The sequence below is a fragment of the Thamnophis sirtalis genome, unplaced genomic scaffold, assembly GCF_051295495.1.
Source record: "Thamnophis sirtalis isolate CommonGarterSnake01/CBP01778 unplaced genomic scaffold, rThaSir2_p1.2 scaffold_5, whole genome shotgun sequence".
Classification (NCBI taxonomy): Eukaryota; Metazoa; Chordata; class Lepidosauria; order Squamata; family Natricidae; genus Thamnophis; species Thamnophis sirtalis.
The window spans coordinates 111,304,112-111,331,011 of record NW_028261385.1 but is presented as its reverse complement, the minus strand read 5'-3'; the positions used below and the strand labels follow the sequence as shown (position 1 = coordinate 111,331,011).

General features: G+C 44.1%; 1 protein-coding gene across 1 annotated transcript in view; it reads left to right on the top strand.

The window, feature by feature from the left end:
• LOC106544568 (alpha-2-macroglobulin-like protein 1) overlaps window positions 1-26,900 on the top strand; it is a 102,357-nt gene that overhangs the window by 2,966 nt on the left and 72,491 nt on the right. The window contains exons 3-9 of the mRNA XM_087716570.1: window positions 1,924-1,968; window positions 2,329-2,470; window positions 3,744-3,796; window positions 11,853-11,873; window positions 14,090-14,255; window positions 21,098-21,182; window positions 22,898-23,021. Coding sequence (XP_087572696.1) covers window positions 1,924-1,968; window positions 2,329-2,470; window positions 3,744-3,796; window positions 11,853-11,873; window positions 14,090-14,255; window positions 21,098-21,182; window positions 22,898-23,021 — 636 coding nt within the window. The remainder of the gene's footprint in view (window positions 1-1,923; window positions 1,969-2,328; window positions 2,471-3,743; window positions 3,797-11,852; window positions 11,874-14,089; window positions 14,256-21,097; window positions 21,183-22,897; window positions 23,022-26,900) is intronic.

Sequence of the window (26,900 nt, the reverse complement as noted above, 5' to 3'; positions counted from 1 at the left end):
TGCACAAGCATAAGGTTGTCAAGGCCAACTTATGTTATAATGATATATGTTTTTAAGACAGAGATTAAAGACAAGGGAATGTTGTAGATATAGTACATTCTGATATCAGAAAACCATCCTATAGAGTTTGTCATGAATAAGTTAGAGAGTTCTTTTCAAGTTTCTATTGATGACCCTGTGCTATTCAATTAATTTATACATGGTTTATAACAGTGACGTGCGGTGAAGCTTCTGGCTGGTGAGGCAAAAAGAAAGCGGCTCTCCCCCCCCCCCGCAGCAGGCTGGAGCGAGAGCTGCGGAGGCGAAAGGCAAAGAGGGGGGGGGGTGTTTGCAGCCCTGGTTCCATCTCCCAGCAGCCCCAGGAGGAAATGGCAAAGAGGGGTGGGGGGTGTTCCAAGAGGCCCCCTCCCCTTTTGGCACTCCGCAAGGCCTGCCGGAGCTCTGGGAAAAAGCAGCGGGAGCGGAATGCTGTCTTCTATTGTCGGAAAGTCCGGGGAGGGAAGCGGGGCTCATGGAGACTCGCTCGCAGCCGGCTTCTCTGGAGCGGGGGCGATAGAAGCGGAGCGGATCCTCTTGCCACTGCGGGCCTGGCTTGCGGAGTGCCAAAAGCGGCAAGAGGATCCGCTCCGCTTCTATCGCCCCCCCCCCTCCGCTCCAGAGAAGCCGGCTGCGAGCAAGTCTCCACGAGCCCCGCTTCCCTCCCTGGACTTTCCGGCAATAGAGGACAGCATTCCGCTCCCACCGCTTTCTCCCATAGCTCCGTCCATTTGCAAACCACTTAACTGCAAAAGAACTTGCTGGAGAACTTCTTAAAATGATTATAAGAAGCAGAAGAGAAAATGTAATCTCCCATTATATTCCAAAAACTATTGTCAGTGTAATTCTCAGAATCACTATTGCCCCTCTCTTCTCAAAACAAACAAGGCTCCCCTCCATGCGTCTGCTCCTTCCCTCTCTTCTCAAGCAAACTCTCTCTCAAATTGAGAGAGAATTTGTTTGAGTGAAGTTAAGAAACACACACACGCGTGCACATACACACACAGACAATAAAAACAAATGACAATTACTTAAATTACAAATAAATTGAATTCCTCCCCCCTGCCCCCTCCCTCTGACCAACATACCTTCCAGCTATGCCAAAATTCCAGATTCGGTCTAGCCAGGCTCCAGGGCCAGGCAGGCTAGGATAGTGGCTCCTAGAGCCACCACGTGTCCTCTGCAGGAGGAGGCCCGAGAACTATGGGCCTCATTTGCATACTAATTTTTTGCTTTTTAACCCTTGGTTAACCCTTAAAAGGCAAAAAAATCCTTATGCAAAGGAGGCCCCAAGTTCTCTGGCCTCGTCCTATACTTAAATACTATGTACACTCCAAATCACTGTGAGTTGAAGTCTGGTAGCAACTAGCTTGACCTTAATTATTTTAGAAAAAATCTTTAAAATTCCTTCCTTTTCCTGAGGAGACTGGTGAGGCCCCGCCTCCCCTGCCTCTAATGAGTGCATGTCCCTGGTTTATAATAATACAAGGTAAAATAAAAATGATGCTTATTTGCAGATAATATTAAGCTAATTAAAGGATAAAACTACAACCTCAAAAGCTTGAACACAAGTCAAATCCAACAAAAGTGACAAGTGTAATGGTTTTTGAGGGAAAAAGATTGAACACACAGGGACAATTTGGGGGAGATTTGTGGGAAGGATCCTGCCTTTCTATTCATTTGAAGATAAAACTTTAAAGAAATGATGGCTAAGGGATGCACATTATAGTACATATGTCAATTCCAAATGCTAAGCAATAGTTCAATCCCCCAATTTATAAAGTTCCGTACAATGGAAGTAATCATTTTAAGAGACTTTGTACCAATTTAGCATTTCTCCCCATCTCACCTCTGTTTATTCCTTTGTACATATCATTCTTTCTCTAGGTCCCAAAGTTTGTTCCCAGGAACAAGGATTTTGGCTTTCAATATGTAAGTCTGTCTTCTAATAACCATTCTGTGACTGAGGGACCTGAACACTGGGAAAACTAACTTATACCTCATAAGGAGTGGAAAAGGGTGGATTTTTAAAAAGTCTTTGGAATAAGAAAGAAGGCAATATCAAGAAAGAAAGTATATTAAACAAAAAAGATAAATGGAGGTACCAGTAAAGATTTTAGAAGTTGATGGTATGTAGATATGTATGTAAAAAGAGATAATTAGTAGAGAGTGTTGTCAGAATGACCCAATTCCTGGAGAAGAGACAATAGTTTCGCAGAATAATGCCGATCTACAAATACTGCTTTGTTCTCAGATCTTTACTAAAACTTGTTTAATTTTTATTCTATAAAGGAAGAAGAAGTGGCCCATGTTCATGTCCTTATCCAGCATGACAAAAGCACATTTGAAAACCGAAAGAAAGTTCTAGTCAAGAATGCTTATAAAAGGACCCTCATAGAACTAGACAAACCCTTTTACAAACCTGGAGAAGAAGGTAAGCATATACGGGGAGGGTGGACTTCACTTACTATTTCATATTTGGAATTTGTTACTATGTATACAATATTTAGAAGTGGTATGTGAAGAGGCTTTGACTTTGAAGTCCAAAGTCCTTTTTGGCTTAAAAAAAAGAGGCTCATTTAATGTAGCAGGACTGACCTGGTTTAGAAATGGATTAACACACACTTAACTAGCTAAAGAGAACATATCTGCTCCTATCAATTACATACATACACAATTAAGTAGGTGAATGATTCACAGAATTACTGGAAAAACAAACCAAGTATTTCAAGAGGTAAACTGTTGAAGAAAAGCAAAATTAGATCAGGTTTCTTGGCTTTCTATCCTAGTTTAGAGTCATAGTGGGAATGGCTAGTGATGATGTAACATCACCGGAGTGAGTGGCATGAAAATGTCTGCAACCAGTTTTTGTGAAATAAAATTGGATGTGGGACAAAATGTTAAAGGCCAAAAACTGATGCCCGTTGTACCACTTACTATTTAGCGCTCCCCTCAAGAAACAAAAACAGTTCAATTTTTTCAGTAAGAACTTTGAAAATTTTGTAATACTAGAACTTGGGAATGTAAGAAGGGGAAACATGAGTATCCAAAAGATACAAGGATTTCATACAAAAGTGTCAGTAACCAGAAATAATATCTTTTTTGCTTTACAAAATATAGTAAGTAATATATCTACAATATAAACTTCCGCACTTTCTTTAACACTCTTAAACAATTTCCCAAACTCAGTGCCCTAAAACATCTCCTTCATTAACATATTAAAACAAATGTTGCTTTAAATGCTAATATTTCCACTACACCTCAATCTCACATATTCATTCTGCATGTAAAGTGACTTGATTTCTTAATATTTTAATATATTGTATATAATTTTAACCTAAGCATCTAGCATCCAACAATTCAATGATACATTTTTATTTATTAAATGAACACATTTACATAATTATATAATTTCTACAAATTTGCACTCTCTTGTTTTCAGTTTCACACTTTTACTTTGCATAATGTATTCTTTTTCAGTGTCTTTAACTAATTTATTTACTTCAAAGTCTTACTCCGAATGCATAGTGGATGCTTTTGTATTTTTAATTCAGATCTCTATTTGTATTTATTTACATATCCAAATATTTTTTGGATATTTATTTATTTTGAAATATTTTCAGTTCCTCTTCACTGAACTTTGAGGGAAACTAGTTCTTAAGCAATCTTCCTAAGCAACAATAAGGTCCAACATTTATGTTTTTCAGTAAAGTTTCGCATTGTGACGCTTGATGAAAAATTTCAAACCATTGAAGAAGCTGTGAGTATTACTCTCTTTTTAAAGAAAAATATAAATTCCTCCCCACCAAATATCAAAAGTCAGATTTTGACTTACTATTGTTGGAAGAAAAATCCAGTCTGGTTACAAGCTGGGAGAGAGATGCTGGAAATAAAATGGAGGCTGATTGGAAAGAAGGATTTCATTTATTAATAAGCAGAACCACAGCACACAATTCTGGGCCACCTGACAAATTGGTTTGATGAGTGCAAGGACTTTTATACAGTTTCTGAAATGCTGCAGAGGGTTGTGCAATTTAGTGAGCCTGATGTCTTTTAGTATTCTAATGGTGGTGGGTTAATCCTATTATGTCCTAAAGGTTATTTCCTGTTCTTAGAATTTGTGTGAAGATGTAAATTCTTAATCCCATCATCTGGACCTGAAGGTGTTTGTTTGGGAATAGACTGGCCTGGATTTCTTAATGGGTACAAAATATCCATCTCTAAAGACTTCAGGCATCTGCTGGAAACTGTTAAGAAAGACTAGGGTTGCTTTCTATCTCTAAGAACATGTTTCTCAATTTCTTCTTTGGGGAAATACTGTATAATATTCTACTTCTTTTAATATTCCCCAACATATTTCATTCTCTAGAAGGAGGGGCTTCCCACACTATGCACATTGTTTCTTTTTTTAAAAAAAATAGATTTAAAAAAATTGGTCACATAGAAATACTTTGAACAAAAACATAGTTTTTTCATGCTTTCATTTTAAATTGAGTATACAATTTCTAAAACATTATTTTATTTTGTTTATTTATTTTGTCAAGCATATATGTAAGATAACAGATAAAAGTATAAACATGATTTCGAATACATGAAAATGATATGAAAGGGACATTAGGACAGGGACAGTAGGCACATTGGTGCACTAATGCATGCCCCTTACAGACCTCTTAGGAATGGGGTGAGGTGAATAGTAGCCAGTCTAAGGTTAAAGTTTTGGGGGTTAAGGGAAGAAACCACAGAGTCAGGTAGTACATTTCAGGCATTGACCACTCTGTTGCTGAAGTCATATTTTCTCCAATTGAGTTTGGAGTGGTTTACCTTAAGTTTGTATCTGTTGTTTGCTTGTGTATTGTGGCTGAAGCTGAAGTAGTCATTGATAGATAGGATATTGTAGCAGATAATTTTATGTACTAGTTTAGGTCAGACAAAAGGCAGCCTAGTTCTAAATTGTCTAAGCCCAAAATTTCAAGTGTGGTAGCATAAGGTATTTTATTGTGGGTAGAGGACTCTTCTCGTGAAATATCTCTGGATTCTCAATTGTATTAATGTCTGATATGCAGTGCAGGTTCCAGACGGATGAGCTTTATTTGAGAATTGGTCTGTTGGAAGAAATGTCCTTCTGGATTCGGTTCTAAGTGGGGAAAAAGGCACTGGAAATATGGAGGTTGCTTGGAAAGATGATTTTCATGGTGGACAGGACCACATGATTTGAGATCCTGGGGAAAAAGGTGATCACTTGCTTCAAGTTATTGAGTGAAGAAGAAAAAGAAGGGTCTTGCTGAGAGTTCCTGAGTTTTTTATACTCTCTGCTCTACCTCTAAGTTTCCTGTTCCTGTGTAAGAAATGTAGTGTGATGTCTCCAAAAGATGACCTAGTTAATTTACGAGCCTTGAGACAAAGTTCAAAAGAAATCCAGTCATTTATTAGGATCAACATTTTGGCATGTTCCTGTCGGAGCCGAAATGATTTTAGGTTAATAATTTTTTAACTTTACTCCTGTCTCCCCCCCCTCCTCTCAGTCTGTGTCATAAATCATATCCACCAACGAGGTGCTGTGGCAGGCTGTGAACTTTGCACCCCACATGCCAGCTGCAGAAATATGAGATCTGACTCTGGCCGAAGGTATGCATGGAATTTTCCTCCCTTTTCTATGTCAGCTTGATAATAGTCATGGAAACGCTTTACAAGTTGACATCCGGCTCCCGTCACTTCCCGAAAGCGACCTGTGTGAAACAAAAACAATTTGAGTACAGGCATATATTTTAGGGATGCGTCCCTTCCCCAGGCTTGCCTGGATTTTCTGCATGGAATTTTCCTATAAGGTGATCAGCCTGGATATTTCTATTTTTTACCCAAGATGCCTCTGATAAGGGGTAGCCCTTCCACTTGATCAAGTATTGGAGTTGTCTCCTGTGCCACCTCGAATCAAGGACTCATTATAGCAATAGCAATAGCAGTTAGACTTATATACCGCTTCATAGGGCTTTCAGCCCTCTCTAAGCGGTTTACAGAGTCAGCATATTGCCCCCAACAACAATCCGGGTCCACATTTTACCCACCTCGGAAGGATGGAAGGCTGAGTCAACCCTGAGCCGATGAGATTTGAACAGCCGAACTGCAGAACTGCAGTCAGCTGAAGTAGCCTGCAGTGCTGCATTTAACCACTGCGCCACCTCGGCTCATTGAACCTCATAATGGATTTGCCCCCCTATGACCACAGGGCCCGGGGTAGTGGTCTCAGGATGGATCCAATCACGGGTTTTAAGAAGCTATTATGGAACGCTGGGTGTATCTTCCCCAGCAATTGAGGCAGTTTCCATTGCACTGTGACTGAGTTGATGATCTTTACTATGGGGAATGGTCCCATAAACTTTGGCCCCAGTTTCTTGCTAGGGAGTTTTAATCTCTAATATTTTAGCCAGTGCTTTTCTGACATTTTTTCAGGTTGCTTTCAGCATCCACATCCAATGAGTCAAGCTGACTGAGGAGGGGGGATCCCTTGGATACTCAGGCATTGGGACAAAGTCCATGCTTCTCACTACTTTGAATGGTGTGAATCCTGTGCTATTGTGGACAGCATTGTTGTATGCGACTTCAGCAAAAAATAAGAGGTCTGCCCAGTTGGACTGCAGATAGTTCACGTAGTACCTCAGGTACTGCTCTATCATGGTATTCAGTCTGTCTGCCGCCCCATTGGTACTCGGATGAAAAGCTGAGCTAAGACCATGGGATGTCCCAATGGATAGAACGTAGCCGTGAACTGGACCCCTTTGTCTCAGATAATTCTTCAAGGTGCTCCATGCAGGCAGTAGATGTGCTTCATGAAGAGTTTGGCCAGCTTGTGAGCCGAGGGTAGTCCGCTGCAGGATATGAAGTGTGCCTGTTTGGAGAATAGGTCTATTACAGTTCAAATCATCATGTTTCCCACACTTTTTGGCAACACTACTATAAAGTCCATTGCAATCTCCTCCCATGGCCTCATTGGCTCTGCTACTGTTTGCAGCAGTCCGGGAGGTTTCCCGGTCTTCATTGTGGTGCAGATGGTGCAACCTTTCACATAACTATCCACATCTTTCTTTATGCCCAGGCCATCAGAACTGCCTGCAGACTAAGTGTAAAGTCTTTAGGAACCCAAAGTGGCCAGCTGAGTTGGCGTCGTGGCTCTTCAGGAGAATTAGGGTATGTAAGGATTTTAGGATGTAGAGTTTCATCCCCTTATATGCAAGTCATCTCTTTTTGTCATCTCTTTTTGTCAAGATGTGTTGGTTGTTTTGGAATCAGGGGTCTGATAGCAGTTTGGTTTTGAGCCTCATGGTTAGGTCGCTTGCGGATTGATTTTGCTGATCACAGCATTGCCAACTGGTGATCACTTGGCAGCTGTTTGAGTAGAGGGAACCATGGTGTCCACTACCTGCTCCCATTTGCATTTGTACTGGGGCATGCAGGAGAGGGCTTCAGCTAGAAAGTTCCTCCCTCCTCCCCCTGGGATGTGCTTCAAAACAAAATCAAAATGGTTGAAGTATTGAGGCCATTGGACTTGTTTGGGCAATAGTTTCCATGGGGTCCTGAGCACCTCCAGATTTTTGTGGTCAGTCCAGACTTCAAACGGTTTCTGCCCCCCTTCTAACAGGTGTTTCCAGGTTAGCAGTGCCCATCTCACTGTGAAAGCCTCCTTTTCCCATGTGGCCCATCGTCTCTCTGTGTCTGTGACACTTGAGGGAGATGTAGGTGCAGGGTTGTAAGTTTCCTTGGTTGTTTCTTTGGAGTAGCACTGCTCCCACTGCCATGTCACTGGCATCTGCTTGGAACAGTCCAGGGGCAATACTAACACTGAATTGTAGCCAGGTGCATTTATATCAGAGGTGGGTTCCTACCAGTTTGCACCTATTCGGTAGAACCGGTTCGTCAAATCTACCAAACCAGTTAGAAGAGGTTCCACCAGTGGACCTGGAAAGCAGGCCACACCTACAGAAGAGGTTCCAAAAATTTTTGAAACCCACCACTGATTTAAATGCACCCCTATGCATCACAATGGTCTGGGCCTCCACTGTGGTGCCATCTACTGGCAATTGCTGGTATGCCTGCATGAGATCCACTTTTGCAAATACTTTTCCTGGGCCAAGGGAGTGAAGTAAATACTGGACAATGGGTACCAGATAAGTGCTCTGTTGTACAGCCTCATTGATGGTGCACTTGTAGTCCATGCAGATGCAGACAGACCTGTCAGGCTTGATCAGAGTCACTATAGGGATCTCCCAGCGTGCGTGATCAACCAGCTCCAAAATCCACTGGCCAATTAGTTTGTCTAATTCAAGGTCAGTTTTTGGACGAAGGGCAAAAGGGACTTTAATTTAATGGGGGCAACATTGGGGTCCAAATTGAAGGTGATTGGGGTCCACACATACTACCCTAGATCGGTGCCAAAGACGTTAGCTCCGCCGACCACAGTTACAGGAAGCAAGCTGTCAAAGTTTTTAAATTGCACCTGGAAGGTGCCTTGTCCCAAAACGGGGATTCGGTTCCCCTGGTAGTCTCTGAGGCGCAGGTTTGGAACCCTCAGCTTGTGCTTCCTGGCATTAGGGACGGCCTTCTTCAGCGTGGCCCAGGACATGATGATCAATGATGAGCTGGTGTCAATCTTCATGCTGCATGGAGATCCTTCAAGTAGGATGGAGAGCCGCAGCTTTTTGTACTAGGGGTGCTCGCTTGCCTGATGGTTGTCTGGAACATGTCGTTGGCATCTGTTTTTTCTGCTCTCTGCTGCGGCTTCCATTGCTCTCGCCAGGGTAGGCGTGGTCTTGCAGTCTGCAAAGCCTGAGGTTTCAATGGTGTTGTGGCTGGAAACTCGGTCCTGCAGACTCTTGCGATGTGCCCCTTGCAATCGCAGCGTTGGCAGATTGCGTTTCGGAAATGGCAGGCAGATCACTGATGGTTGCCTCCACAGCCGGTACAAGGTGGGAAATTGGGTTCAAATTCTCATGCTGTTTTCCGCTTCTCCATGCACATGCGGCAAACCTCGTCCTCACTGTCAGAGAGATCTCGCTCCGCAGTCTCCCGATGCATCTGTTCTGTGTGGGGCTGTTCTGCCACTGCAATGTTTTTGTCAACTTGGTCGAAGACTCTGTCCTATTTGTAGTGTGAGATTGGTCTTTGCCAGCAACCTTCGTCGAACAACAGTTGATCTAAATTGTGAAACTCGCAATATGCTGCGGCCTTACACAGTACAGCAACATATTGGTTGATAGTTTCACCTTCCTTTTGGTTACAGAGGTTGAATTTGTGCCTCCACACATATTTTGACGGTTTGGGAGCGTAGTGTGTCCTCAAAGTCCGTTGAAGCACCGACCAAGCGACTGATTGTACTGGCGTTAGCTCGGATAGGTCCTTGGCGGTATCGAATACCTTTAGCTCACAGTAGCTCAGGAACATAGCTCTTTTGTGGCCTTCAGACAGGCCAAGAAGGTCATTAGCTTCCAGGAAATATTCAAACCTCATCATATACCCAGTGTTCAGTGGCTGGGTCATACGGAGCTGGTGAGGCATGCATTGTCATCTTTGTTCAATCAAGGCAGATTTGAATTTGCCACTTAAAGATGGTCATTCAATGCCGCGCTTAGCTCCAGGCTGGATTGTTTTGCTGGATTGTCAGTTAGTTCTTTTTGTGCCTAGTTGACTTTCAATCCCACCTTCGTCGCCAGTGTTAGATTGGGTGAATGGAAGAAGCAGACTCAGGATAACAATAATAACAGCTCTTTATTAGTGCAAACTATGTACAATCCAGCAATCTTCTGTTTGACAGCATTCCCTTTTATAGGGTGCTGTCAAATCTCTTAGCCAATCACCACTGAGTATTTTCCTGTCGGATTGGAGGACCTTGGTGGAACCTACCATACTGGTTGTCAGTATGTAACAAAAACCATTTTGTCCTATACCCGTGATGGTGAACCTATGGCTTGCGTACCAGAGGTGGCACACAGAGCCCTCTCTGTTGGCATGCACGCCAACGCCCTAGGTCAGATCTCTGTGGCGTTTCTTTCATGAGCTTCTGTTTTCCTGCAAACCATAAAACGGAAGCTCACAAAAGAAAAAGATCTTATCTCTTGCTGCACTGCCGGTGTTGGAATGCCCCACTTGCCACCAGCCAGCTAGTCTTCAGGTCTCTGGTGCTTGCACACATGTCTGTGCATGTGCATATTTGTGCATGTTGGTGCATGGACACACACATGTCCATGAATGCGCATTTGTGTGCACATGCACACGTTTCAGTTTGGGCCTGTATGCATGCACAGTTTGGGCACTCGTTGTCTAAAAGGTTTGCCATCATTGTCCTATACCATTCTGGAAAAAATGGTTTTCTAATCTATTCTTGAAAATCTCCAGTGATGGAGCACCCACAACTTCTGGAGGCAAACTGTTCCAATGATTAATTGTTCTCACTGTCAGGAAATCTCCCCTTCGCTCCAGTTTGGACCTCTCTTTAATAATCTTCTATACCTTGTCCTATACTCAGGTTCTTCAGAGAATAGGTCAATCCCCTCTTCTCTGTGACAACCCCTCAAGTATTGGAAGACTGCTATCATGTCGCTCCTAGTGTTCCTCTTTGTAAGACTATTTTTTTCCTTTTGTGTAAAGACAGATGGAAAGAATGAATTAAGCAGTTCTGCTTTCTCCCTGCTACCCATCATCTCCTTGTCATCTCCTATTAGCTGATCAACCTTTCCTTGATTTTTTTTCTTGTTTTTTACAGGTTGAAAGAAACATTTTAAAGTTATTTTTGGCATTTGTTGCAAGTTTTATTCATTTTCTGACTTTGCAAACCTTGCAGATTGGGCTAATTGGTGATATTATGTTTTAAATATATAAATGCCTTTTCATTTTTAAATGTTTTCCTTTTAAGTTCTTTAGACAACCATGCTGGTTTCATCTAGCTGTCTCTTATTTTTTCTTTCTCAGTGATATTGTGCTAGACTGGGCTTTCATAATTTCATTTTTCAGAGTTTCCCAAGCTTCTTGAGTTAGTTTCCCCGTTAGGATTTCCATCTTAGATTCCTTCTTAAGCTCTAAGTTTGTTGAAGTTAGCTCTCTTAAGTCTAAGACAGTAGTTTGACTTTGTTCAATTACTTGTGCCTGCACTGGGTTGAATTCCAATATGACATGGTCAGTCTCTCCCAAAGTTCCTGCAACTTCAACCCCTTATATTATTTCAACTCTGTTAGAAGATTGGTGTCTCTCCCCTATCAGATTTAGTGTAAAGTATTTTGGATAAGCCAAACCGGTTGTTTTCCAAACATATTTTTTCTATTTGCCCTTCACATAGGTAATTTAGACAATGGACTAGGAATCCAAAGTTCTTTCACTGACACCATTCTTTAAGCTTTTATTTCTAAAATTCTTCATTGCCACATTGGATGTTGACCTTCTATTGGAAAAACATCACCTATGTTCTTATCTCTTTCTGTTATAATTATTCTTTTTTTGTTATCACTTATTATTCTTTAGCCAAGAATCATAGGTTCTTTATTGAGTTGTCCCAGGTACGAACCAAAGTGTGAAAGAGAATCAGTGGGTAATAGTCAACTGGTATCAGGAAACTCTTCTTCATGTCCTTATCCCCCTAGCAGCAGTAATATAATTCTCCCACCCCATTATTATTCTTCGATTATCTGCCCCTGCATCTGCTCAATTAAAAGATAGTGGGTGGCAATAGCTTCAGGCTAGAGCAGTGTATTGCACATTATTTGGGGTAGGGAGGAATGGAGGGAGCCCTGTTTGTTATGAATCTTGATTTGTGTTTTTTTTTTAATCATTTGCAGATCCCAATGATAAAGTTAGAGGTGAGTATCTGATCATGTTGATATTTACTTCCATTATTCAAGATCTTTAATTTATTGTTTGCTAGATTGCTTGTTTCAAACATTTGTGAGCCATTTACTAATGCATGTCTAGTTAACTGCTTCCTTTCCAATATGCAAGGGACATCCTTCACCAGTTCTTAAAGACAAAGGGGTAATGGCAATTTAGTCTGGGAAATAAGCTTTTCCAGACAGAAGAGTTGTCATTTGGAATAATCATCTTCTGGGTCCCGATTCAGTGTACTGTATTCTCAGAGTGGAGTTATCTAGAATATCATCTCTCTGTTGGGTTACATAGAAGTAGATTCTACTTGGAAAAGGCAGCCTTGAGCTGCCTAGGGCTTTAGAGATTTCCCACATCTTGAACTGAGTCTTGAGGCATACTGCAACCGGTATAATTCCCGTACAAAATACATTATTCTACAACACTATCTAACACCAGTATGCAGTTGCATTCTATGCCCTCTGTAGCTTCTAAGTTATGCTCAAGTATAGACTCACATAAAATTATAGTAGTCTAAGTTAATTCAGGGCTGATTTCCACAGCTTCTGGCAAAGCTGCCCAAATCTTGGCAAGTCCTCCACTGCTGTTTCAGCAACAGTTTTGAGTCCAGATCAACCTTCAGATTATGTAGCATTACCCACCTACAATAACAAATGCCTCCGAGATATCACTCTATATAAGAGCTGAGGTGGGGCAGTGGTTAGAATGCAGTATTGCAGGCTAATTCTGCTGACTGCCAGAGGTTCAATCCTCAGCGGCTGAAGGTTGACTCTGCTTTCCATTCTTCTGAGGTCAGTAAAATGAGGAGCCAGATTGTTGGGGGCAATATGCTGATTCTGATTCTTAGAGTGGGCTACAAAGCACATGTGAAGAAGTATATAAGCCTAAGTGCTATTGTTATTGTGATATATATATATATATATATATATATATATATATATATATATATATATATATATATATATATATATATATATATATATATATATATATATATATATATATATATATATCACAATAATAATAGCACTAGCATACATATATATATATGTATGTATGTATGTATGTATGTATGTATGTATGTATATATGTATATATGTATATATGTATATATGTATATATGTATATATGTATATATGTATATATGTATATATGTATATATGTATATATGTATATATGTATATATGTATATATGTATATATGTATATATGTATATATGATAGATAGATAGACAGACAGACAGACAGACTAGTATAGTTCTATTTCAAGCTATTTAGCTTTCATCAGCTAGCCATATCCTTACTGGGAATTGAACCTGGGCTGTATTACATATTAGGCAGTTATATTAGCCACTAAGCCACAGGCTCTCCTCCTTTATCAGCTAAGTCAGGGAAATAATGGGAGAGAGATACTGCTTCCCTTTTCTATCTATTGGCTCACTCTGGGAGCCATCCAGGCAGAAAGCCATTTTTTTAATGTTGCCTTGTTACATTTGTGTTGCAATTGTGCTGATAAATAAATAAAGGGGGACTAATATAGATCTATTTCAAGCTATTCAGCTCTCATCAGCTAGCCATACCCTTACTGGGAATTGAACCTGGGCTGTATTATATATTAGCCAGTTATATTAGCCACTAAGCCACAGGCTCTCCTCCTTTATCAGCTAAGCCAGGGAAATAGGTATGTCCAATTATGGGAGAGAACATACTGCTTCCCTTTTCTATCTATCGGCTCACTCTGGGAGCCATCCAAGCAGAAAGCCATTTTTTTAATGTTGCCTTGTTACATTTGTGTTGCAATTGTGCTGATAAATAAATAAAGGGAGACTAATATAGATCTATTTCAAGCTATTTAGCTCTCATCAGCTAGCCATACCCTTACTGGGAATATGTAATACAGCCCAGGTTCGATGTATGTGTGGATGGGTTTTTTATTTCATGTTTATTCTTTAATCTGTAACCAAATGTAGGCCTGTATTGTGAAATCAAAGTTAGCATTATAAAATGGAAATGGAAATGGAAAGTTAGGAAATAACCTATGGTTATTTCCTAACTTTCCTGATATTCTCATCCAAGCTGTGTTCATCACATTGTCTCATATATCACCCTACAAACTTCATATATGTGATGCTGTGCTGGTGGCTGCAGTCAAGCAATGGCAAGTGACCATTCTCCCCTCTAACTTCTGTGTGCAGGATCCTGACAAGAACCGAATTGCCCAGTGGGTGAATGTGAAGCCATTTCATGGCATTCTGGATCTGCATTTCCCTCTGGCCTCTGAAGCACCCATGGGCATATACATCATTAAAATCGGACAGGAGGAGCTTGGACTAAAAAAAGAATTCATGGTGTACGAACATGGTAAGATAAAGAGAGAGGGGGAAATGTAAGAAAATTGCAATTAAGTGAACCTAGCCTATCCATAAAATAACTCTCAGTGTTGAATGTACAGTGGGAGTGTCTGTTATCCAGGTTAAATGTATTCTCTGGAATATCTGCCACATATACGCAGTATGTCAAGGAATGGAACTTCTCTCGAAAAGTAGTTTCCAAACCAGTTTCTTTTATTGTATTCCCAAAGTTTCATAGAATCAAAGAATCAGAGTGTTGAAAGGGACTTTTGAAGTTTTCTAATCCAATACCCTTCCCTGTACAGTAAGGTGACCAGACGTCCCGCTTTTGGCGGGACACCCCCGCTTTTTAATGCATTTTCCCGCGTCCCGCACACTTTTTAAAAAAGCACACTTTTTTTGGCGCTCGCAGCTCCCGCCCATCAGCTGCTAGCTTGCTGGGCTGGCTCATCGTTCTGTTCTATCTGCTACCTACAAATTTAAGCCAGCTCAGCCTGCCGCTCACTGATTTAATTGGCCAGGACTCCAGCCAATCAGTGAGCTGGCTGGGATGGAAAATTTTCCATCCCAACCAGCTCACTGATTGGCTGGACTCCTTAGCCTGAGGACGCCTGCGCGAGTCTCCATTTTCCTTTCGTCTTTTGGGGTTGCAGCTGCGCTTTTTGGTGAGTAATCTAATCTAATTCTAATCAGAGAATTTTCCGCTCGCCGCGGCAGGAGGAGATGGGGGGGGCAGCGGCAGCCGCCCGCACAGAACTTCCTCTCACTTCCGGGGCTCCCGCCGCCCGGCAGAAGCCCCTGAAGCGCGTGGAAGTTCTGTGCGGGCGGCTGCCGCTGCCCCCACACTCTCGTTCGTGCAGAGAATTAGCCTCGGCTGCTGAAGGGATTGGGCCGCCACTTTAACTTTCTCCTCCTTCTCCTCCCCTTCCGCCCTCAGCAAGAGAAATGTCAGCCCACCCGGGGAACGGACACTTTGGCAGGGCTTGCACAGCGCTGTGGAAGCCCTGTCAAAACGCACATTTCCCGCCTCGGCTGCTGAAGGGATCGGGCCGCCACTTTAACTTTCTCCTCCTTCTCCTCCCCTTCTGCCCTCAGCAAGAGAAACGGCAGCCGGGCTTCCGCCACGCCCCCGCGCCGCCACTTTTTCTTCTTTCCCGGCCTTCCCAGTTAGCTTGCTTGAAGCTTCGAGGAGGCGGGAGGAGGGTCGCAGGAGTGGAAGTGGGGGGAGAACAGCTGAGAGGCTGCCGGCCCCTTTCGCAGGAAAGTTAACTTTTCTTGGCGAAATCCTGCCCCCCCCCCGCGTGGTTGAGTGGTCGGCTGTCCTCTTCCCGTAAGCCGCCCAGAGTTACCTGTGTGTGAGGTGGGCTGCCCTATGCATTTGCGTGTGTGCGCTGGAGAGAGAGTGAAAAAGAGAGGGAGAAATAATTATATTAATTAGATAGATCAGTCTTTCTCCACCTTGGAGACTTGAAAGTGTGTGGACTTCAACTCCCAGAAAGGGAGTTGGGAGAAAGGGAGAAAGGAGGAGAGAATGAAAGGAAGATGGAAAGAAGAAAGAGGTAAGGAGAGGAGGATGGAAAGGAGAGAAAGAGGGGGAGAGAGGGTAGAAAGGGGAAGAGGAAGAGCAGGAGTAGGAGAAAGGTAAGGGAAGAAGGAAGGGAAAGGAGAGCAGGAAGGAAGAAAGTAGAGAAGGGAGGAAGGAAGAAAAGAAAGGGAAAATAAGGTGGTGTTATAACAGGAGGAAGGGATGGTAAACAAAGCAACCCAAACTGTATATTATAACCTATTAAATGAAAAAATAAATGTATAAGAATGATAAATGTTAAAACACTTGTAACCAAATGACATGCTATATGTGATGATGGGTTTTTTTCTTTTTGTTTTGTTTTTATTGTTGTGGGTATGTGTCATCTATGTAACAAAAAAAAATAAAAAAAGTTGATAGGCAAGAGGAAGGAGGAAGGAAGGAAAAAAGAAAAAGAGGGAGAGAGGAAAGAAGAAAAGATGGAACTAGAAAGGAAAGAAGGGAGGGAGGGAGGAAAGGGGAAGACAGGGAAAGAGCAGAAAGACAGAGAAGGTGAAGGTAGATAGGCAGAAGGAAGGAAGAAGGAAGAAATAGGGAAGGAGGGAAGGAGGAAGGAACAGAAGCGAAGAAATGGAAAGAGCAGAAAGACAGAGAAGGTAGATAGGCAAAAGAAATGAAGCTGAAAGAATGGAAGGAGGAAGGAAGAGAAAAAAGGAGGAAGGGAGTGAGGAAAGAAGAGAGGATGGAAGGAGAAAGGAAGGAAGAGAGGGAAAGAGCAGAAGACAGATAAGGTGAAGGTAGATAAGCAAGAGGAATGAAGGAAGAAGTGAGGAGTCTCGAGGAGGGGGAAAACATTTAGTGACCAAAGTTACAATGGCATTGAAAAAAGTAACTGATGACCATTTTTCACACTTAGTGACCGTTGCAGCATCCTCATGGTCACGTGATCAAAATTTTGTTTGGCAACAGATTCGTATTTATGCTGGTTTCAGTGTCCTGGGGTGACCTTTTGACAAAAAATTTTTTTTTTAATCAAGCCCCCCCCCCCCCCCCCCGGTCAAGGGCGTCCCTCTTTTCCAATCTGAAAATCTGGTCACCTTACTGTACAGGAATCCTCATAAAACCTTTATACAACCTTTGTTTGAAAACAAAACAAAAAACAGTGCCCCCGGAGCTTGAGAGCCAGACTGGGCACTTGTCCTCTGCTGCCCAGGGCTCCAGACAGCTTGTGCTGCTGTCCTGCTGGCCTGAGAGGGATGGCAAGGCTTCCCTGGTGGATGCGGCCTTGGCACTCACCCTGGTTTTGACTTCCTTCACTGGAGACTTCTGGATCCCCCTCCCAGCCTTGCCCCCCCCCCCCCCCCAGGAGGTGAAGGTTGACATTGTTGCATGTGGAAGCACGGAGGAAAAAGTTTGCAGAAAGAAGTTTCCTCCAAGTCCAACTTCTGTCTTGACAGATTTCTGGAGAGGAGGAGCGGGTGGCAGGGCAGCTGCATGAGGGACGGCTGCCCCAACAAGCCAGCATCTTTTAGCACACACAATTGGAAACAGGCCAGCCTCCCTTGTGCAGGACTGAGGAGCATTGCTCCCCTGCCTCCTTCTCTTGCTCTCTAGAGCAGTGTTTTTCAACCTTGGCAACTTGAAGATGTCCGGACTTCAACTCCCAGAATTCCCCAGCCAGCGAATGCTGGCTGGGGAATCCTGGGAGTTGAAGTCTGGACATCTTCAAGTTGCCAAGGTTGAAAAACACTGCTCTAGAGATCTGTCAAGCAGAAGTTGGACTTTTTCCTGCAAACTTTCTCCTCCATGCTTCCATATGCAGCAGCAGCATCCTCTACCTCCTGCTTTGCTGGGAGTGGGCACTAGACAGGGAAACTCCAATGATGTTTGGGATTTGGAGAAGACCATCTCCTTTGGCATGCTGTGCACACATATGCACACACACACACACACCATTCCCAACTTAGAGACTTTTGTTCGCATCTGAGATTGCAAACTGCCAATCATGCCTAGGCTTGAGGTGAAGGCATTCTTCCTTTATGGATAAAAGTCCCAAAAATATAGAATATGGTGTGTGTATGTATACATGCGCACTTGCCCTGGCTGCCAGAAGTTTGAGGAAGTGAGGAGATTGTGGAAATCCCCACTGTGCCATGTCGAGTTAACCAGTGCGACTTCTTCCATCCCTACTCAGCTGTCCCAAGTCAGCCCCATCCAGTGAGTAACATGAAGCTGCCCATGCCCACCAAGCCACACCTAATAAGTCACACCCACCTAATTGCGGTGACCCAGATGTGACCATGCAGCCATGCCTACCCAGCCACACACCCCTGGCCTTGTGAGTTGTCATAGTCTTACATGCAACTGGCCTTTGAGGGCAACCATAATGCTGATGCCGCCCTCAGTCAAATTGAGGTTGACACCAGGAGTGAAATTCTACCAGTTCAGATCGATTCACTGAACTAGTAGTAAAAATACTACCCCTTTGCCCAAACCGGTAGTAAAAAAAATGCTACCGGTTTGGGTGAACCGGTTTTTCCAACAATCAGCTGTGATGCACAATTTATATTAGCTAGGAGGATTTCCCAGAAAGCAGGATTAGCTAAAAAGCAGATTCCCCCCTCTCTGTTCATTTATCTTTGCAGATGTGCTCTGTGCATGTATGAATGATCCTGTGCATGCGCAGACCTTCTGCACATATGTTCACGACTCTAGGGTCCAGTGCTCATCTCCGTTTCAAAGGCAAAGAGCCAGTGCTGTCTCTGTGGTCATGTGGCTAAATGCCGAAGGTGCATGGAACTCTGTTACCTTTCCACCAAAGTGGTCCCTATTTTTCTACTTGCATTTTTTACATGCTTTCAAACTGCTAGGTTGGCAGAAGCTGGGACAAGTAACGGGAGCTTACTCCATTATGCAGCACTAGGGATTCGAACCACCAAACTGCTGACCTTTCTTATTGACATCTTAGCCACTAAGCCACCACGTCCCTTAGAGGGATAGCTACATTCGATTTAATTCTTACTGATAGGGATGAAATGTATTAGGGTAGGGTTAGTAGATAATTTAGGAACTTTGGTGGAGAACATGTCATAGTAGAATTAATCATAATGCAAGCATAGGTAACTGAACTAAGTCAGACTAATGTTTTAGACTTTAAGAGAGTTGACTTCAACAAACTAAGAGAGAGAGAATAGGAAGGATTTCATGTTAATCTTAAGTATATACCACCTGAATACCACCTCTGACACATACACACACACACACACACACACACACACACACACAAACGCACACACATACCATTCCAAACGTGGAGACTTTTATCCACATCTGAGCTTGCAAACAGCCAATCATGCCTGGACTTGGGGAGAAGGCCCTCTCCTTCCTCTGTGGATAAAAATCCCCAAACTTAGAATGTGATGTGATGTGGTGTGTGTGTGTGTGTGTGTGTGTGTGTGTGTGTGTGTGCATCAGTGATGGGTTTCAAATTGCTTTAGAACTTCTTCTGTAGGTGTGGCCTGCTTTGTGGGAGTGGCTTCCTGGCCATTGTGACCAGGTGGGAATGGCTTGCCAGCAATGTGACTGGGTGGGCATGGCCAACTTGCAAAATGTGGTGAAACTCACTTAACAATGCTCTTGCTTAGCAACCAAAATGTTGGCTCAGAAACTCTGGCATTTGAAGCACGCAAGTCTTAAAGCTGTCAAGTTACAAGACCCTTGCACCCCTAGCCCTTTAGAAAAAAAAACCCAAGTGTGTTCAAACTTGACAGCTTTAAGACTTGTGGACTTCAACTCCCAGAATTCCTCCTCTCACTCTTCATCTTGTTGATGTGCGGATGGCCAGGGGGAGGGAGCTGGAACCGGTTCTAAACAGCACTATAGATTTGTGGAACCTCTTCTATAGAACTGGCAGGAACCCACCCCTGGTGTGCATGCACACCTGCTCTTGGCTGCCAGCAATTTGGGTAGGCAAGGAGCTTGTGAGGCACCAAATTTTCTCTATGTCAAGTTAACCGGTGCAACTTGTTCCATCCCAACCCAGCTGTACTGATTCAGCCGCACCCATCCCTTAGTGAAATTGAATTTGACACCCTTGTATGCACGGCCATGCTTGGGGAGCACTATAGCACCCCATCCTCCATCTGCCACACTTGCATGGCACCACAGCATTCTCTCCTCTGATCATCTGGCAGGCAGATGTACTGTAGTATACAAAATCCTTGGAATCTTGCACTTCATAGTGGGCAATCTGGAAGAAAAAACAAAAGGACCAACAGGAACTTGTGTCTTTTCCTGCTAGTTTCCCCACTGCCACTGCTTACAGCAAGGCAGCAGGAAATCTGCAAATGGCAATCACATGACCGCGGGACACTGCAACCATCATATAAATGTGAGCCAGTTTCAAAGTGTTCAAATTGTCATCATGTGATCATGAAGGTACTATGATAGCTGGAACTTCAAGATTTGGTCATATCAGTTGTTCCATAACATTACAATTTGAGAATAGTTGAAAATTAGTGAGAATACTTGTCTCAGGAAGCAAAGAGGCAGTACAGCTTGAAGGAGATGCAGTGCAATGAATTTTGGACTGGGAAACAGATGAATTTTCACCACCATTTATAAAGTCACTACCCAAAATGGGAATGGAGAAATAGCTGCATTTAGTGTAACAATAAGGCAACTATTGTGGCCCAACAGCGGCCGGCTGAGCTGTTGATTGAATCTGACAGCAATGAACACTATGGGATTGCCCTGGTGGTTGAGGAAGACTCTGGGGGATGTTTGGAGTCAGAGCAGGGACTAGAGAGACCTGTTGGCCACCAGGTGGCACCTGAGTCAGGGAGCAATGAGGAAGAACAGAGGGAGGCTGTCCCTGACGTACGTAAGCGTAGGGCTGTGAGGAGGAGGGAGCAGCTTTGGAAAAAGGGTCACAGAAGGAAATAGGAACAGGTGGCTACTGATTGGCCCCTCCCAGAGAGCTTATAGGTGGAGTGATGAGAGGGGAATTTTGCAGGAAACAACAATTTACTGATCCAGGAGTAGAGAAAGATTGGGAGAATTTCATGAGTTCAAGCTTTGTTTCATAGAGATAGCTTTCTGGGCTCCCAGCCAAGGGGTTGCTTATCTCCCTCCTTAGTTGTTGCAGACAGCCAAGCCTGCGTCCATATATATTGTAGAGGCTTGGGACAGAACAGCAAGTGATTTAATATGGTTTACTAATAATACTTCTATGTAGTCCACTGTTTTTAAGCCATTTCAATTTCTCAGATAGTGTGATTCAAATTTGCTCTATCTCACATTATTTTTATTGTTTTTTTAAATGATAGTGCTACCTAAATTTGAAGTGTTATTTGAACATACACAACTTGTCACTACTTCAGATGAAGAAATTCATATCAAGGTGTTTGGCAGGTTAGTAAATTTTTGTAGTATCTTCAAGACCTTTCTCCTAACTGATCACTTCTTTAGGAGATACACATGCCCTCTGCCCTCTGGACACTTTACAATAACATGCTTAAAGAAATTAAAAGCATAACACATCAAACAAACAGTATAGCATTAGAAGCTGACTCCATAAATATGGTCTGAGTCCTCTTATAAAATAAGGGGGAATTCAACTACAATAGCAGTTTGTTGTGTAATAAGTGTCCCACTCTAGAAATAGCGGCTTATGAATTATTCCTATTATTGCAAAATTCTTACCGTATTATTATAGGAATTCCCACCAAGAATGTCAGATCTGTGTATCTGCTATTCTTTGATGCACGAAGAAGGGGTGGATTTGATGCATTTTGTTCTTTCTCCTTTCTATGTTTTGCCTTGCATATTTATATAACCTTTCGCCCAATTGATAACCATTGTCTGGCACCTCAGAGGTCCGGAAAATCCTCACTCTTGGAGGATTCAAAGGGTGGTGGGAGCCATAAGGTTTGAAACTCAGGAACATGATCCTTGATAATTCCTGCTTATCTGTGTCTCAGAGAGGCTGGTAAAAAAACATCTTCACATCTGCGGATTGGTAGGAATCCACATTGGGAGGGGTTCCTAAGTCCTTTATCATGGATTGTATAGCCTGAGGGTCCCAGAGCCTGCTTTTGATGTTGATTTGCTCTCACTCCTTTTCAATAAAAGATTCCTTTTGAAATACCAGGTTTCCAAGAGTCCACACTTTTTTGAAAAGGGGGGGGGGGGGTGAGGCAGGTCCTTACAAAGAACCTATTTTTTTTTGTGCTCAGCAATGTGGTTGGAAGACATGAGTGACCATAAATAAGCTCTATCATACCAGGAATGGATACAACTAGTACATAAGCACTGTGAGAGGAGCGGCATATAAAATTGATAAATAAATAAAAATAAATAAATATACTGGATTTATACCACCACCAATTGCCTCCAATAGACCGATCAGATCCCACAGATTAGGCCTCCTCCGAATTCCATCCGCCGGCCAATGCCGATTGGCGACTACTCGGAGGAGAGCCTTCTCTGTGGCTGCTCCGACCCTCTGGAACAAGCTCCCCATGGAGATTCGAACCCTCACCAACCTCCAGGCCTTCCGCAAAGCCCTTAAAACCTGGCTGTTCCGACAGGCCTGGGGCTAAAGAGCTTTGCCCCCCTCCTCAAATGGTATGGTTATTGTGTGATTTTAAATTATGTATTGTTATGTTTCGTCTTTTTATCCCCTGTCTGTACCCCCTTCCCTGACCGAATTGTGAGCCGCCCTGAGTCCCCTTTGGGGAAAAGGGCGGCATATAAATGAAATAAATCCTAAATCCTAAATCCCTCCCTAGCAGATAACTGCCACCTGCTCTTTTGGCAGAATCGTGAACCCAGAAAGACCCCAAAATTGTACACCAGTTCTGTTTGGAGGAGTGTCACATCATCAAGAATCAAACATGACAATTCTGCAGATCCAGGACGGAAAAAAGAATCAGTGTCACTCCATCTTGCTAGGAATGGTTAACAACCCCTGTACTCTGCCCTTAGCAACACATTGAACTGTTGTTGCTAAGCAGCATAGTCACATGATGCCACACTTTATGTCCGCATAACTTAGCAACATAAATTTCTTGCCTTTTTATTTATTTTTGTTAAAATTAATATTGATCTTCTCAATTATTTCACAGATACACATATGGGAAACCTGTACATGGGACTGTCTACCTTAATTTGATGCGAACTCCATCATATTTTTTTTACAGTGACATTATGAAAAATTTGTCTGACGTTAGACTTAGTTACACAGGCCAGGTAAGAATGACATTTCCTTCCCTCTAGGATAAAACTGAAAGTGAAGGTGCCATAGGGACATTGTTTGAGAAAGAGTGCCTCAGCCAGCTGAACTATATTCTGTTGTGTGGATTGAGATTTTCTTATAACTCATCTGCAAAAACTGAAAGTAACTGCAGAATCAATGATTTAGGCAAAATGTTTAAATATCTCATATATTCATTGATTTATGTAAAGAAGTCAACTGGAGTAGGAAGGACAGCAGGGACCAAAAATGGTGTCTGTGAACATATTGGTGCCTCCCTCCAATTAGGATTTCAAATTTAAGAGGTAAGGAAAGAAGGAAGTGCAAGTGCCCTGGCAGTGAGGATTTTTTTTGGCAGGGGATAAAATGGACTTGGAAAACAGATCTGTTATGACCCAAAGAGAGGTGGTATTCAGCCGGTTTGCGCCGGTTCGCTCAAACTGGCAGCGGAAATTGAGCCTGGGTCACCGAACTGGTAGCAATCACTGGCTGGCCACATCCCTGAACCAGTCACCCAGTTGCTGCTCACTCACCCCGCCCACCTGTTCACCACTCACTAGCTCCACCTGCCCACTCACTGCTCACTCACCCTGCCCGCCTGCTTGACACTCGCTCAATGCTCGTTCGCCTTGCCTGTCCGATGCTTGCCCCGCCCATCCCAGCCCTATACATGTTGCCTTTGCTTTACCATATGGCCCAGCTACGCATCTTGCCAGTCACCTCCGTGCCTTGCCTGCTCTGCTCAGCTCATTAAAGGTAAGTCAGCATGCTGCCCTTCACCTTGGGTTGGGCCCCAGGGACATGCTATTCCTTGAGGCCCCAGAGCCACTGCCCCAGAGCCACCACCCACCTCGGCCAGGTCGGGGAATGTTCCATTCCCTGGCTCCGGCCTTGCCTCAGAGCCTCTGCTTGCTTGTCGCCTGCCAAACCAAAAATTGGTTGCAGTATTCCAGGTGTAGTCTTAGGAAGGTTTTGTAAAATGGTACTAATACATCATGTGATCTTGATTCTATGCTTGTGTTTATACAACTCAGAGTTGTATTAGCTTTTTGGGCTGCTGCTGCACACTGCTGGCTCATAGTTAAATGATCATCCACTAGAATTCCAATGTCCATCTGACAGTTGCTGTTTTTGAGCCAGGTCTTGCCCAATCTCTACTTATACCTTTGATTTTTTTCTGCCTAAATGTAAAACTTTGCTTTTCTCCACATTAAAATTCATTTTGTTAGATGTGTTCAGTGTTCAGGTTTGTCAAGATTTTTTGGATCCTGAGTTCATTTTCTGGGGTGTTGGCTGTTCCTGCCAGCTTAGTATCATCTGCAAATTTGATGAGTTCCTCTTCTATTCCCTCATCTTAGTCATTTATAAAGGTATTGAAGAATATGGGTCTAAGATGGAGCCTTAATAAGAAGTATTACTGAAACCTGGCTGGGCCCGGAGGGAGGAGTCCCCCTTACTGAAATGTGCCCAGAGGGTTTTCAGGTGCTTCATCAACCGCGACCCCAGGAAAGGGGTGGGGGAGTGGCCATTGTTATCCGGAAGTCTTTAGTTCCTCGTAGGATCCCTGCTCCGGAGCTTGTCGGGTGTGAGTCCTTGCTGGTGAAGTTGGACCTTGCGGGTCAAGTGGGCTTGTTGTTAATGTACCTGCCTCCCAACAGCGTGACAACAGCCCTCCCCTCGCTTCTCGAGTCAGTAGCTGAGCTGGCAGTTGAGTTCCCCAGGCTTATGGTCCTGGGGGACTTCAATCTGCCTTTGCTCGGCGAGCACTCTGATGGAGCGTAGGAGTTCATGGCTTCCATGATAGCCATGAGCTTGACTCAAGTAATTTGGGGCCCGACTCACTCAGCGGGTCACACGTTCGACCTTGTATTTCTCTCGGAGCAGTGGAGTTGTGATCTTGGTTTGAGGGGTAGTGAGATCTTGCCCCTGTCATGGTTGAACCACTTCCTACTGAGGCTTGACTTTCGGAGACCAATCCCCCACTGTAGGGAGGAGGAACCGATTAGGTGGTTACACCCGAGGCGCCTTATGGATCCTCAGGGTTTCCAGACGGCACTTGGTGTTGTGCCTGATACTCTCGCCCACAGTCCGGCGGAGACCTTAGTTGCTGCTTGGAACTCAGCAGCGTCTGAGGCTCTCCACCGGATTGCGCCTTTACGGCCGATCCGAGGCAGTGGATCCAGGAGGGCTCCTTGAGTTACCAAGGACCTCCGGGAGATGAAGCGCCAAAAGAGACGCCTAGAGCACCGCTGGAGGTCCAGTAAATCCGAGTCAGACTGAGCACTATTAAAAGCCTGCATTGGAGCTTACCTTCTGGCAATCTGGACAGCCAAGAACACCTATATTGCCGCTCTGATTGCGTCTGCCGCCTTGTTTAGGGTAACCCACTCCCTCCTGAATGGGAGGGTTGTGGACAATCCCTTATGAGGTAGAGCTGAGGAGTTTGTCCAATTCCTCGCGGACAAAGTTGCTCGGCTTTGGACAGACCTGGACTCCAATTGCGCAGAGCCAGCCGAGGTACCAGGGGAGGGTCTTGAGCGACATCTTTGGATTGATTTTCAACTTGTTACTCCTGAGGAAGTGGACAAGGCCATGGGAGCAGTGAGTGCCTCCACATGTGCACTGGACCCGTGCACCTCCTGGCTGGTCGCGAACAGCAAGGAGGTGACGCAGGGCTGGATCCAGGCGATAGTGAACGCTTCCCTTCGGGAGGGCTTCTTTCCCCCTCTATTAAAGGCAGCGGTGGTGAGACCCCTCCTGAAGAAGCCATCTCTAGATCCAGCTATTTTAAATAACTACCGTCCAGTCTTCAACCTTCCCTTCATTGGGTTGTCGAGAAAGTGGTGGCCTTTCAGCTCCGATGGTCCTTGGATGAAACCGATTATGTGGATCCCTTTCAGTCCGGATTCAGGCCTGGCTACAGCACGGAAACTGCTTTGGTCGCACTGACCAATGATCTCTGGAGAGCTAGGGACGGAGGTCATGCCTCCGTCCTAGTGCTTCTTGACCTCTCAGCGGCCTTTGATACCATCGACCATGGTATCCTTCTGCGGTGGTTACGGGAGGTGGGGGTGGGAGGCACCGTTCTTTGGTGGTTCTCCTCCTACCTCTCAGACAGGTCGCAGTCCGTGTTGGTTGGGGGACAGAGGTCGACCCCTAGGTCCCTGAAATACGGCGTGCTGCAGGGTTCGGTCCTGTCCCCCCTCCTGTTTAACATCTACATGAAGCCGTTGGAAGAGATCATTCGGCGGCACGGGATAAAATACCACCAGTATGCGGACGATACTCAGTTGTATCTGTCCACCCCGTGCCAACTCAGTGAAGCGGTTGATGTGATGTGTCAGTGCCTGGAAGCTGTTAGGGTCTGGATGGGGGTAAACAAGCTTGCGCTCAATCCAGACAAGACTGAGCGGCTGGTGTGTTTCCCTCCCAAAAATTGGCTAAGTATTCCATCGCTCAGGCTGGGGGGTGAAATTCTATGCCCCTCAGACAGGGTTCGCAATTTGGGAGTCCTCCTGGATCCACAGCTGACCTTAGAACATCATTTGTCGGCTGTGACCAGGGGGGCATTTGCCCAGGTTTGCCTGGTGCACCAATTGCGTCCCTACCTGAACCGGGAGGCACTCGCAACAGTCACTCATGCCCTTGTGACCTCAAGACTGGACTACTGCAATGTGCTCTACATGGGGCAGCCCTTGAAGAGCATTCGGAGACTTCAGCTCGTCCAGAATGCAGCCACGCACGCGATTGTGGGTGCACCTCGGTACACCCACGTTACACCTATCCTCTGTGAGGTGCATTGGCTACTGATTGGTCTCCGGATACACTTCAAGGTGCTAGTCGTCACTTATAAAGCCCTTCATGGTATTGGACCT